Raw genomic sequence first — 13,299 nt, 5'->3', positions numbered from 1 at the left:
TGCTGAATTGTTAGTTACTTTTGTGTAAAATCTCTTCTAGATTTTAAGATTTATGAGAATAGGGAATATGTTTTCCTCAGTCTTTAGCACATTGCTTTGTACTTAGTAGGAATGTAGTACATGTTTATTGAAGTAAGAGAGATAGGCTTCCTGTCAGCTCTAAGGATGAGGGAGTGGTGGAAGAGGGAAATTCTTCCTTGATTAAATAATTTTTTCCCACTCCAGTAGGCATAAAAGAAAGTGATTGGGGTTAAGGTGTAAACCAAGTTCATTTTCAGTGTTATATGGTCAAATAACTATGTGTTTGCTAAGTTCATTTTCATTGTTATATCATCAAATAAGTATATATTTGCTCTTCCATGAAACTTTTCCTGGTTTTCCAATGTGGGTTGCTTTGAATTATGTAATAATCTTGATTTATGATAATGCTTCCTCTTTCAGCATTATTACCACCCCAAGAAAATTTCATGTGTTTTTCACCCTAGAAAGAAATATACAGAGTTCAGAAAGAGCCTTACATTGGATCCTGACTGCTAGAGAAAACAGAATTTACATGTAGCAATCCGGAAAGTTTCCAAGGCAACACCAGCTTCTTATGACATCCCAAAGAGAGGTCACAATTGTGGCAGGCATGTCAATATTGCTGGTTAAGCCTTGAGAGGTCCTTTTTGGTTAGGATGAGAACATCATGGCCTCACCTTTGGATTCCAAAGCAGATTCAACACAAGAGTTCTTAAAAACACAATACTTTTATTGGCTTCTCATCCTTTGGCAACAGCACACTCATATGCAGCTTGTTGATTTGGCTGAATCCTTCATTCAGGAGCTTGGTAAGTAACTCTGTCCTCAGGGACTATGTCTCTCCATGCAAGACACATATGTGAGCCTTATGGGAGATAGGAGACTACTTGACTAGATTACCCTTTTTTTCCTCTGGCCTCCATAGGCGTATCTCGTAGCTTTAGGTCAGCTGGGTCAGCTTCTTTTTGCTGTTGCTGACCTAATTGACTTTTAAAAACTGAGTGCTGACTTGTCTCTCTAAGATTTTCTTTTAAAGGGACCCAGAAGAAGAGGATCCTTAAGGGTTAAAAGTCTAAAAGATTTGTAGTGTCTTGGGTATTAGGACTAATAAATTTATTTTTAAGTAAATTGAGATTACTACATTTTAAAATAATTAACATATGCTTTTAGAGTTGTAATTTAGAATCTTTGATGTTAAGGTATCATTAAAAAATTTTAAACAAAATGATCTTAAGAAAAAATAATCCTAGAATTTGCAATGACACATGCCTGTAATGTCTAATGTAGGGATATTAATGGGAATAATTTTGGAAAAAGAACCAACTTGGTGGGAGGGAAAGGAAAGAATAATTTGAATTTTTAAATTTGAAGTGGTGAAAAGGGAATAATTTCTAAGATAATCAAGGAACTTGAAATGACCATTTCCATTTCAAACTTTTTTTTTCAAGTTTAGAAGATAATTGTATTACAGTAGAAAGAAAGGTGAAGACTGGTTACTTAAACAAGGACAAAGTTGTGGTTTAGGAGATGTTCAACTTTAGAAAAGAAAAGAGATGGAAGCAAGAATTTTAGTGAGAATGAAACAAGCTGTGAGAATGTGAATAAAAAACCACTGCCATTCTGAAGTCTCTTAAAAAAAAAGAGAGAGAAAGATGTGTTTTTTTTTTAAAGAGAAAATAAGGTTATGGAAATTTTGAATGCATTTTTATTCAGCACATTACCATTTTCAGAAGAAAAAGGATATGGAAGTGGTTCTTCATTTAAAGAAGATCATTGGATATCTTGAGAAAAGGTGAATAATTTTTGTAGGAGGACAGGGAGATATGGGTAGCAAGGTTATTACGGCCATAAAAAGAGACATGGTGGAAGTACTTAAAAGGAGAAAACTGTTACATGGAAAAGCAGTGGTGGATAGTCATTTGTTGATATGATGTTTGTCTTAAGTAATAATAAGGGGAGAAATGAGCAAGATGAAATGGTATATGGTACCATCAGGCATCTAGGTGGTGTAGTGGATAGAGCCCTGGGCCTGGAGTCAAGAAGCCCCGAGTTCAAATCCAGCCTCATCTTTTTCCTAGCTATCTTACCCTGGGCGCATCACTTAACCCCTGCCTACCTCAGTTTGCCCAACTGTAAAATGGGGATCATACATCTAAGGTTGTTGTGAAGATCAAATGAGATGATATTTGGAAAGTGTTTAGATCAGTGTCTGGCAAAAGGTAGGTGCTTAATAAATATTTTTTCCCTTCCTCATATATTTTGGAATAAAAGCAGGTCTTCAGCAGGAAGTTAAGGATGGGAAGTGTGTGAATTTTTTTTAATAGCATTTGAAGGATCTGAATTTGGAATAGGAAGTAAATGGCATTGGGGGAGGGGGAGCAATCTGTTTCAGGATGGAAAAAGAAGATGGAAGTGCTTCAAAGAAGATAGAGGGAGAAACAGTTCCAAATTACAAACTAGGGATTTTGATATTGTGCCTTGAATGAAGTGTGAAGAAGGTAATTGTCTTGTGAATATCATCTTTCAGAAGACAGGAAGACTTTGGACTGTAGATAAAGGATGACAATAAGTATATTTTCCCAGTATAGATGATTTGGTTGACAGATTTGTGAGAAGATAGCAATGCCACTCTGGGAAGTCATTTGGTTTAGAGATTGGATTCAGAATATGAGAATGTAGAGTTTCTTCAGACAAAGGAGAACTTTAAAAATTTTTTCATTTTTTATAAAAGTTTCCTTTAGCAAGGAAGAAATAAGCAAAAATCTTGAGGAGTAAGTAGATTGAGCCTTTAGATGGGAGTTAACCTTTTTGTGTCGTGGACCCCTATGGCAGTCCAGTGTAGCCTATGGCCCTCTTCTCACAATAAGGTTTTAAAATTCCTAAAATATATAGGATTACACAGGAAACCAATTATACTGAAATCTAGTTATCAAAATGTAAAAAAAAAGAGTTTACAGAACCCAGGTTAAGAGCTCTTGCTTTAGGAAAAGAAGAAAATGTTCTTGAATTCCTAGTTGAGGCATAGGTATAAGAGACATTTTACTTAGGAAAGGCCTAATGTAAAAAACATGGGAAGAGGAAGATCAAATTTTGTAATTTGATGTAATGATTTTTTGTAAGTATCTTGGGGGGAAAAAAAGGATTCTTCTAATGGAAATAACGTGAGATGACGTGGAAGTACATTGGTATTTCCAGGGGATTTTAAATCTACAGTTTCCTCAATGACTTCTCACACCCAATAGTTTTCACCCTGTGTTTTTGTCATATGCCCACTGCGTGTATCCAACTTCATAATCCAATTGCCTGGAATATAATTCACCAAAAGTGGAACTTTCTTTTGTTAATCCTTGTGACAACCAATGAAGATTAATGAGGGTGAATGAGGACAACGTTGTGTGGAGGAGGAAAGCTCATTTCCCACTGTGTTGTATAAAGGGAAATTTGTTTGTAAGGGAGAGAAGTAGGAAAAAATAGAATCATCTAATTACCTAATTTATGTTGAAAACTAACAGCAGTGAGCTAACTCAAATGTAGACTTCTGGTTAGAAAGGAAATACGTGCACACAAACTGGAATGATTTTTCTTGTAACAGAGACTAAATTTTTCATCTGAAAAAAGAAACAAAATGTCCAGGGTTTATCTTTGACTGACAAACACATCAAGCCCTTGTGAAATGGTAACTGGCTTCAGAGGCACAGAAATTTTGGATCCTGAAGAAATTCTGAGATAGGGCTCTCTTCCACTCTGCCAGTGGTAAAAATGGCAATGTTGGGGCTGATCTCTCAGAAGTGCAGTCCTCTCTGATCCACTGCCTAAGCCAGGGGGGGGAAACCTGCACCCTCGAGGCCGAACATGGCCTGGAGCCCACAAGAGGCCTGGAGCCCACAAGAGGCCTGGAGCCCACAGGTTCTCCATTCTTGATTAAGCCTTCTAGTTAGTTAAACTGGTTGGGGTAGTTATTAGGTCAGTGTCTGTTGAAGCTCCACATTCCATTCAATGCAATTAAACACGAGTCTAAAGGCTCTTTGTTTTACCCTTGTTGTTGTTGTTCAGTTGTTTTCAGTCATGTCTGGCTCTTTGTGACCTCATTTCGGGGGTTTTCTTGGCAAAGAAACTGGAGCGGTTTGCCCTTTTCTTTGCCAGCTCATTGTACAGATGAGGAAACTGAGGCAAACAGAGTTAAGTGACTTGCCCAGGGTGACACAGCTAGTATGTGTCTGAGGCTGGATTTGAACTCATGAACATGAGTCTTCATGACTCGAGGCCCAGCACTCTATCTAGCCGCCATTGTTTTACCCTTACACATTTTTAAAAGAAATCACAAATGTAGCCTTTGAATCCAAGGACTTTTACAATAGAAAGGATGCAGGATCATTTTGGAGAAATCCCACTTCTCTGGCCTGTAGCTCCATCCCACCCCCACCCCCAAACTCTGGAAATATTACTATGTGTCATCACTGTGTACTGATAAAACTCCCACTGCAAGCATGAAGTTCATGATGTTAAAGAAGGAATATCAATAACATAATAATAGCTAGCATTTATTTAGAATGTGGGCTCCTTGAGAGAGAGAATGTCATACTTTGCTATTTCCATCGCCAGTGGTTAGCATATAGCAAGCACTTAATATATGCTTTTCCCCATCTATTCGTTCTATAGCTCTGTAAGGTTTGCAAAGACATTTTTGTATATTTATTTCATTTGATCTTCGCAATAACCTTGTAAGGTAGATACTATTTTTAATCCCCATTTTATGGATGGGGAAATGAAGTCTTAAGGGAAGTTAGGTGACTGCCCCAGGATGACCCAGCTAGCTAGTGTCTGAGGCAGTATTTGAACTCAGGTCTTTCTAATCAGAAGTCAGGAAGGACAAAGTCCAACACTCTAATTGCTGTACCACCAAGCTGCCTTAAACTAGGAAAGCTTTATTAAGAGTTTGAAGAAAACAAAATAGAAACTTTGGACAATAAACAGAAACCCTGTTGTCTTGTTCTCAGGTGTAGCGTTCAGTGTGGCTCCTCCTGCAGTTCTTCTTGGCTCCCAGAGGTCAGCACCAGGCAGTGCTCTCAGGTAAGTTCAAAAATCCTCTGTCAAAGACAATCTTGCTAATTAAGTAAGAGCAAACCTCCAGAATTTTCACTGTGTGGCAGGAGACACAGGTCTCCTTAAAATATTTTAGTTCATTGCTCCAGTGATGGAGAGCCAGTTTAAGAATATCCCCTCACTGAAGCTGATCCCCCCTTTGCTCACTGATGCTGCTGTCCTCTGGTCTCACAAAAGCTGGTGTAGGGAGAGGATGGACTGATCCTGTTGCTTTCCAACTTGAAAACGGTTCCTGTCACCAGCTCCGTACTCAGATGTAATGACTATAAATTGTGATATCCTTTCTCTAGTCCTAAGGGAGTACACCTCACCTGGTTAGGAGTTGATAAAAGTATCCCTTGAGTAAGAATCTCAGCTGTGAGGGATTATCCATTCACCCAAGGAGAGAGAGGTGGCAGACACTATTGATTTGAGAGAGGAAAAGAAATGAAAGTGGGGAAAAGATTTCATCATTAGCTACATAAACTTAGCATTCTCAAAAAATGTAAATAGTCAAGAATATTTTATTAAGTGTTTTGGCTAAAAGAGACTTTAGAGATCATCTATCTGAACACCCTCATTTTACAGAGGAGGAAAGCGAGGCCGAAAAAGTTAAGGGACTTGCTGATGGAGGCCATAATGCTAACAACTAGCCCCAAACTGAGCCCATGCCTCATAAAAAAAAAAAAACAGGAAAAGTGTTATTTGATTAAAATGTATTTTCTATATATTTCTTAGTTTTAACAAAACAGCAATAATAACAATTTATTTGCTACTTTTCATTGGTGAAATTATTTTGTTGTTGGGCTTTTAAAAAAATACAGTTATCAGTATGTATGTTCTTCCAATTTTACTGTTATTACTTTATATCACTTCATATGTTTGTTGTACATTTCTTTGAATTTCTTATTTGTCACTTATTATGGTATAATATCTCAGTGTCTTTATATACTACAATTTAACCATCTATTCCCCAATCTTTGGTCATGTATATTGATTTAAGCTTTTGCTTATTACTAAAAAAGCAGCTATGAATCTCTGTACAGCTACATCTCCATCACCATTTAATAACATCCTTAGCATATATTTGTAATAGTAGGATCACTTAAGTAAAAAAAAAAGATCAATTTAGTAATTCTTATTGCATATTTTCAGGTTTTTCTTCAGAAAGCTTATATTATTTTAAAAGTTTACCAATAACATTAAAAAAAACAAATTTTTCACTGCAGCTGAATTCACCATCATTGAATTTTATCATTTTAAGCCATTTTTGCCAACTTGATTGATAAGATGGTATACCTTAAAATCCTGAAAAATATTCTCTGTTCATATCAACCATTTTTCTATTGGGGAATACATATTATTCTTATAGATTTCTATCAGCTTCTCATAGCTTATGAATGTCAGATTTTATCAGATATATTTACTGCAATGATTTTTCCTCAATCTATTTCTTTTATTTCTATTTTGGAAACATTGTTTTTATTTGTACTATCTTTTTTGTCTCTATGTAATCTCATCTGTCCATTTTCATCTCCAATATTCTCTTTCACTTTTTGATAGGTGAAACTTTTTTCTCCATAATGAAGAGAAATATATTCCTTTCCTTCCACTTGTTTATGTTTCTAAAATACTTAGATGATTGCTCCAGTTGGAATTTATTGTAACATATGCTGAGTTGTTAATCTAAGTGAATTTTTTTTGCTATTCTATTTTCCGATTTTCCCAACAATTTATATTGAATGACTCCATGCCCCCATGTTTGGTAATTTTGGGTTTATCGAGCATTAGTCTTATATTCATTAGGATCTATTTCTGAATTCTCTATAATCTATTGCAGGTTTTTTTTAAAAATCCACACCAACTTTTATAATTGATACTTTGTAGTGTATTTTAAAATCTGGTAGGATGAGAGTCTCCCTTTCATGATAACCTAACATTTATTTAGTTTCTTTAAGAATTACCTAGGTTATTTTCTCATAAAAATGTATAAGAGTAAGTTATGCAATGTAGTGTTCTTTTTACTCTACTGTGCTAGGTTCTTATTATTCATTATTTTCTCATACCTTTTCTTGATATTGTTATTTGTTTTTCCATAGGATTTAAAAAAACATGTCATTCTACATGCTAGACCATTGATAGTTGGACTGATATTATATGAAGTCCAATTTGTGAAATATTGGTATTTTTACTACTCCTTCTATTTGCAAGACATTGTGCTTGGAGGGGGGCAGTATTTGAGGATAAAAGTCAAAAAAAAGAAAAAAAATCAGTTTCCTTCCTCAAGGAGCTTAGCTTATATTCTACTATAGCTATGTTCTATATCTATAGATAACAACTGCAAGATATTCATTTAGGGAATCCTCTGATCAACTTGCTAAAAGAAGTGATAAACTTGATATAAAGAAGTGAGCCTTTGTTTAGAATTTTTTGAAAGCACATATTAATGGAGGATACGGATGGGCATGTCCATTGGCACCTTGTTGAAAAGATTAAAGACCATCTGATTGAACCTGGGGCTGTTCTCAAAATGACTTGGATGGCTGGGAGTCCTGTGATATAGACATTGTGGGAGGAGCCATCCTTTTGTTCTAGGCTACAAAAGGAAGCTGACCTTACTTGTAGCTTTTTACCTCTTCCTTTCAGCAAAGTTCTAGGATTAGACTGCGGATCTGAGATTCTGGTACTGCTCATGATTGCCTTACACCAAGACACATTAGCGCTACATGTTCTCAAAGTAAAAACCATGGAAAGAAGCCACCGTGTAGCCAGGCACCTCCTAGATGTCAGGGTCTCAGCCACAGAGATGGCCATATCTATGAAGTAACGGAATAGAGAAGATGTCTGGATGCTGCAACCCCTGCGGTGGACACTTCCCCGGGCATCTCTGGAAATGCCTTCTCTAATAGAGTCTTGATTCTAAAACTCTTGAACTGAGGGTACTAGAGAAATAATTGCTGAGGAGGAATGCTCAACACCAACCCACATGCTGTTGGAGTTCAAGAGTTCTAACTACTCATACAGCAATTGCCCTTTTCTTCATAAATGCCATGTTTTTGAGATCGTTGACTCTGACAATTATCTCTCCAGGGCTGGCTTTGCATGGCTTCTTGGCAGCAGTCACCCTTCTTAAGGGGCTGCCATCTCTGACATATTTGGCCACATGGTTTCTCTCTTGCCTTGTCTCAAGGCAGCCATTAATATGTTGTTCTGGGTTCCCAGGTTCCCAGTCTCATTCAGTCTTTGTTAAAAGGCAAAAGAGCAAAAGACCCAAAGTGTTCTGTTAAGCTCCCTTTATAAATGTCTGGTTCCTCTTCCAGTGTTTGTCCCTTAGAAGATCTAGTCAGCCAATTCACTTAAACTTAATTAGAAGATGTCAGTCCTCTCACTGGGGTGCTAATGGATATCTCCACACCTTCTGTGGCAGAGGTGACCCTGGACAAGTCACTTAACCTCCTCCTACATCAGTTTCCTCAACTGTTAAATGAAGGATAATAATAACACCTATTTCATAAGATTGTTGTGAGGATCAAACAAGATAATGTTTGTAAAGCACTTAGCATAGTGCCTGACACATACTTGGTGCTTAATAAATGCTTGTTCCTCGAGACAACCAGGTGGTGCAGTGGATAGTCAGAAATATCTGAGTTCAAATCCAGCCTCAGTCACTTACTAGCTGTGTGACCCTGGGCAAGTCATTTAAACCTCTGTTTGCCTGTTTCCTTAACTGTAGAAAGGAGATAATCAAAGTACCTACCTCTCAAGGTTGTTGTGAGAGTCAAATGAGATAATGATTATAAAGTGCCTAGCATATACTAAGTTCTATGTAAATGTTAGCTATAATAATAATAATACTTATTATTATTATTATTATTAATATTAGTATTCAGACTTCAAAAACTGTCCATGACACAAAAAAGGATAATCACTTTGGCTCTGTAGGGGATGTATTCTCAATAGTCCAAAACAAAGGCTCATCTATCTGGCTTATCAAGTAGATCATGCAATTATATCACCCAAGGAGAACATAAGCTTCTTGAGGGGCAGGCATACTGGGAATAAAGTCAGGGATAGGGGTTAATATGATAAATTCAGTTTGGGATACGTTAAATTCAAGATGCTAAAGGTACATCCAGCTGGAGATGTCAAACATAAAGTTTGTGATGTGGGGCTAGAATTTAAGAGTAATGGAGTTTGACATAGATTTAAGTCTTCTGTGTAAAGGTGATAATTAAACTCATGGGTACTGATGTGATCACCAAGAGAAATGGTGTATAGAGAAGAAGGCATAGAGAGAGTCTTGGGAAAGGCCAAGTTAAGGATTAGGAGATAGATAATGATGCCTCTTGATAGCTTTGGGAGTGGGCTTTGGTACACTTGGTCTGAGTACATCATACTCCTGCTCAGAAAACTCCAATGGTTCCCTATTACATGTAGGATCAAATACATGCTATTCTCTTTTGACATTTTAAAGCTTTTTATAGACTGGCTCCAATCGCTCCCTTTCCATTAGTATTTTTCATCATTCTCTTTCACACATTCTACAATCCAACCAAACTGGTCTTGCTGTCTCCACGCACATTTGCTTTGCCTTTGCAGTGACTGTCCCCCAAGCCCAGGATTTGCTCCTTCCTCAACTTTGTCTCTTGAAATTACTAGTTTTCTTCAAAGCTTAGTGCAAGGATCACTTTCTATACATAATCTTTCTTGATTCTCACAGTTGCTAGTACTTTCCCTCAAATAGTCACCTTGCATATGTGTGTATACATACACAAATATAATATAAACACCCACACAGATATACACATGTATATACACATACATATACACATATACACACATATGTACATATGCAAGGTGAATATTTGAGGTAAGGCTCCATATATGCATATGCATGTATATATGTATGCACACATATATAATAGATACACATACATATGTACATATATGTATATGCAGTCTTCCAAGATAAAAATATAAGCTTCTTGAGGGTAGTAGGGACTGTTTCACTTTTGTGTTTGTTTTGTTTGTATTCCTGTTTGTATTTTGTTTTGTTTGTATTTCTGTTTGTATTGTGTTTCCTTTGTATTTCTGCTTGTATTGTGTTTGTATTCCCCATTCCTAGCACAGTGCACAGAATAGGGACATAATAAATGCTCATTAAAAGATGAACAAAGGAGACTGAAAACGGGGAAAAGGGGACTCAGGAGGGAAAAGTGATCTAGAAGCCCAGGAAGGAGATAGTATTATCTGAGAGGTGGTTAATGGTATTAGAAGCTGTGAAAAAAATTATCCTTCCAATTAAAATTTCCTTAAACTCTGTCAAAGTAGTTTTAAAGTTTTCTTTATAAATCTTGTATGGAAGTGTCAAAGGTAGATGAGTATATATCTAAATATTTGCAAAACATTGCTGGCAAAGAAAGTAAGGGGCAAAAAAACAAACAAACCAAAAAATAAAAAACAAAAAAAGAAAGTAAGGGGCAGCTAGTTGATGCACTGAATAGAGAGTTGGACTTGAGTAAAGACCTGAGTTCAAATCTGGCCTCAGTCATTTACTAGTTGTTTGAAAAACAAGTCACATTGCCTCAATTTCCTTGTCTGTAAAATCGAGATAATAGCACTGATTTCCAAGGGCTGTTGTGAAGATAAAGTGAGATAGTATTTATGAAGCACTTTGCGATCATAAAATGCTATATATATGAAAAGCTTTTATTATTGCTATCATCATCATTACTATTATTAATTCCTACCCAGGTGCACAATTTATCTTTAAGGATGATAGTTGTTGAACAGTGTTGAGTAGTTGATCTTTCTAAGTGGGCTCTAAGTGATGTAAAACATACTTGGGTTAGGCAGGAGGAAGAACGTTGTGGAGTTTGGGAGCTCAAGTGAGTTCTAGAAATTACCTTTAAATGAGGCTTCATACAGTGGTTGGTATATAGAGCACTACCCTGAGGATTGGCATACCTGAATTTGAATACTGCCTCTGACACTAACTAAATATGTGACTTTGGATTAGTCCCTTTACCTTTCTGAGGGTTAGTTTCCTGAAGTGTATAGAATCATTGAATTTTAGATCAGGAAAGACTGAAGAGATAATCAAATTGAGTCTCCTGAATCCTAGTGCAACATTCCCATCGGCTTTCTTGCCTATTAAATTTGAAAAGTAGAAATAAAATCAGAATGTTTGATCTGAATCTTTAGAACATGTTAACAAAGCAGGTTGTAGAAGCATCTACTGGACAATTCTGAGAATAGGGCAGAAAACTGACAGCTATCGTTTGTTTTTGCTTGGGTGGCAGCTGTGCCTGGTTTGTTACCTATATAATTATCTTAATGAGAATTGTCTATGAAAAAATTGAGGGTATTCTTGATGAAAAAATTTAAGAGACACAGGCAGATATTCACAGACAATTTTTCTTTTACAGCAGACTGGCTTCCCTGGCTTCTTATACAAGTCCAGTTTCTTCAAGAAACTTTACCCAGTTCCCTTTAATGATAGTGCCTTCCCCCATTGATTATCTTCAATTGCTCCTGTATATATCTTATTTTTCTGTAGTTTGCATCTCTCTTGCCTTAGACCATGATCTCCTTGATAACAAAGGACTGTTTTTTGCCTCATGTTGTATCCCTAGCACTTAGCACAATGTCTGGCACGTAGTAGGTGCTTGATAAATATTTGTTGACTTGTACTATATTGTTGCTAGACAGAGAGATGTAGGAAAGACAAAGTCCTCCTCCACTTATTGCTTATGGAATCATAGATTGATATCAAAGGGACCTTCTAGTTCAATCCTTCATTTTATAGATGAAGAAACTGAGGCCCATAGAAGTTAATAATTTTTTAAGATTCATACAAATATCCAAGCTTTTGGAACAAAAACTTATTATTTGACAAAAACTCCTGGGAAAACTGAAAAAAAAACCCAATATGGCAGAAACTAGGTATAGAACAGCATCTCACACTACATACCAAAATCAAAATGGGTCAAAATGGGTGTGTGATTTACACATAATGGGTGATATTGCAAGCAAATTAGGAGAGCATGGAATAGTTTATCTGTCAGATCTGTGGATAAAGGAAGAATTAAGGACAAAAGAAAATGCATAGAGATCATTACAAAACATAAAATAAATAATTTTGATTGTATAAAATTAAAAAGTTTTTGTAGAAATAAAGCCAATGCAACCCAAATTATAAGAAAAGCAGAAAACTAGGCAAAAATTTTTTACAACAAATATCTATGATAAAGACCTCATTTCTCAAACATATAGAGAACTGAGTCAAACTTATAAAAATACAAGTTATTCCCCAATTGATAAATTGTCACAGGATATGAACAGGTAGTTTTCAGATGAAGAAATCTAAGCTATTTATACTCATATGAAAAAAAATGCTCTAAATCACTATTGATTAGAGAAATGTAAATTAAAACAACTCTGAGGTAGTACCTCACACCTATCAAATTGGATAATATGACAAAAAAAAAAGGAAAATGGTGGATATTGGAGGGGATGTGAGAAAATTTGAACAGTAATGCATTGTTGGTAGAGTTGTGAACTGATCCAAGGATTCTGGAGAGCAATATGGAACTATACCCAAAAAGCTACAAAACTGTGCATACCCTTTGATCCAGCAATACCACTGCTAGGTCTATATCCCAATGACATAAAAAAAAGGTAAAAGGACCTATCTGTATAAAAATATTTATAGTAGCTCTTTCTATGGTGGCTAAGAATTGGAAATCAAAGGGGTGCCCATCAATTGGGGAATGGCAAAACAAGCTGTGGTATATGATTGTAATGGAATGACAAGCAGGCTGATTTCCGAAAAACCTGGAAAGACATGAACAGATGCATAATGAAGTACAGAACCAGGATGATATTGTACACAGTTACAGCAATGTTGTTCAGTGAAGAACTGTGAATGACTTGGCTACTCTGATCAATAAAGTGACCCAAGACAATCCCAAAGGACTAATAATGAAACATACTATCTGCCTCCAAAGAAAGAACTGATAATTGTTTGAATACAGACTGAAGCATGCAATTTTCACTTTCTTTCTTCTTTTTTTATTTTCTTGCATGAAATGATTAATATGTAAATGTTTTACATGATTGCACATGTATGACATATATCTGATTGCTTACCATCTCAGGGAGGGGAGAAGGGAGGGGAAGGGATAGAATCTGGAA

The 13,299-nt window shown here is 36.2% G+C and overlaps 1 protein-coding gene across 7 annotated transcripts in view; it reads left to right on the top strand.

Moving 5' to 3' along the window:
- The first annotated feature begins 505 nt into the window (after positions 1-505).
- Positions 506-13,299, top strand: part of LOC144454428 (uncharacterized) — a 192,401-nt gene continuing 179,607 nt past the window's right edge. For 2 of the 7 annotated variants that reach the window (XR_013482775.1, XM_078146317.1), the window contains exons 1-2: positions 511-830; positions 5,019-5,091. Coding sequence is in view for 4 of the 7 variants with exons in the window: in XM_078146317.1 (XP_078002443.1) it covers positions 689-830; positions 5,019-5,091 (215 nt within the window). In the remaining 3 variants the exon portion in view is untranslated. Of the gene's footprint in view, positions 831-5,018; positions 5,092-13,299 lie in introns of all 7 variants that reach the window. The other 5 variants (XR_013482773.1, XM_078146316.1, XR_013482774.1 and 2 more) reach the window with 3 other exon arrangements.

Source organism: Phascolarctos cinereus, unplaced genomic scaffold (assembly GCF_003287225.1).
Source record: "Phascolarctos cinereus isolate Bilbo 61053 unplaced genomic scaffold, phaCin_HiC Scaffold_726;HRSCAF=1367, whole genome shotgun sequence".
NCBI lineage: Eukaryota > Metazoa > Chordata > Mammalia > Diprotodontia > Phascolarctidae > Phascolarctos > Phascolarctos cinereus.
Note: the sequence above shows the minus strand (reverse complement) of the source record. Positions and strands in the feature narration are given on the sequence as shown.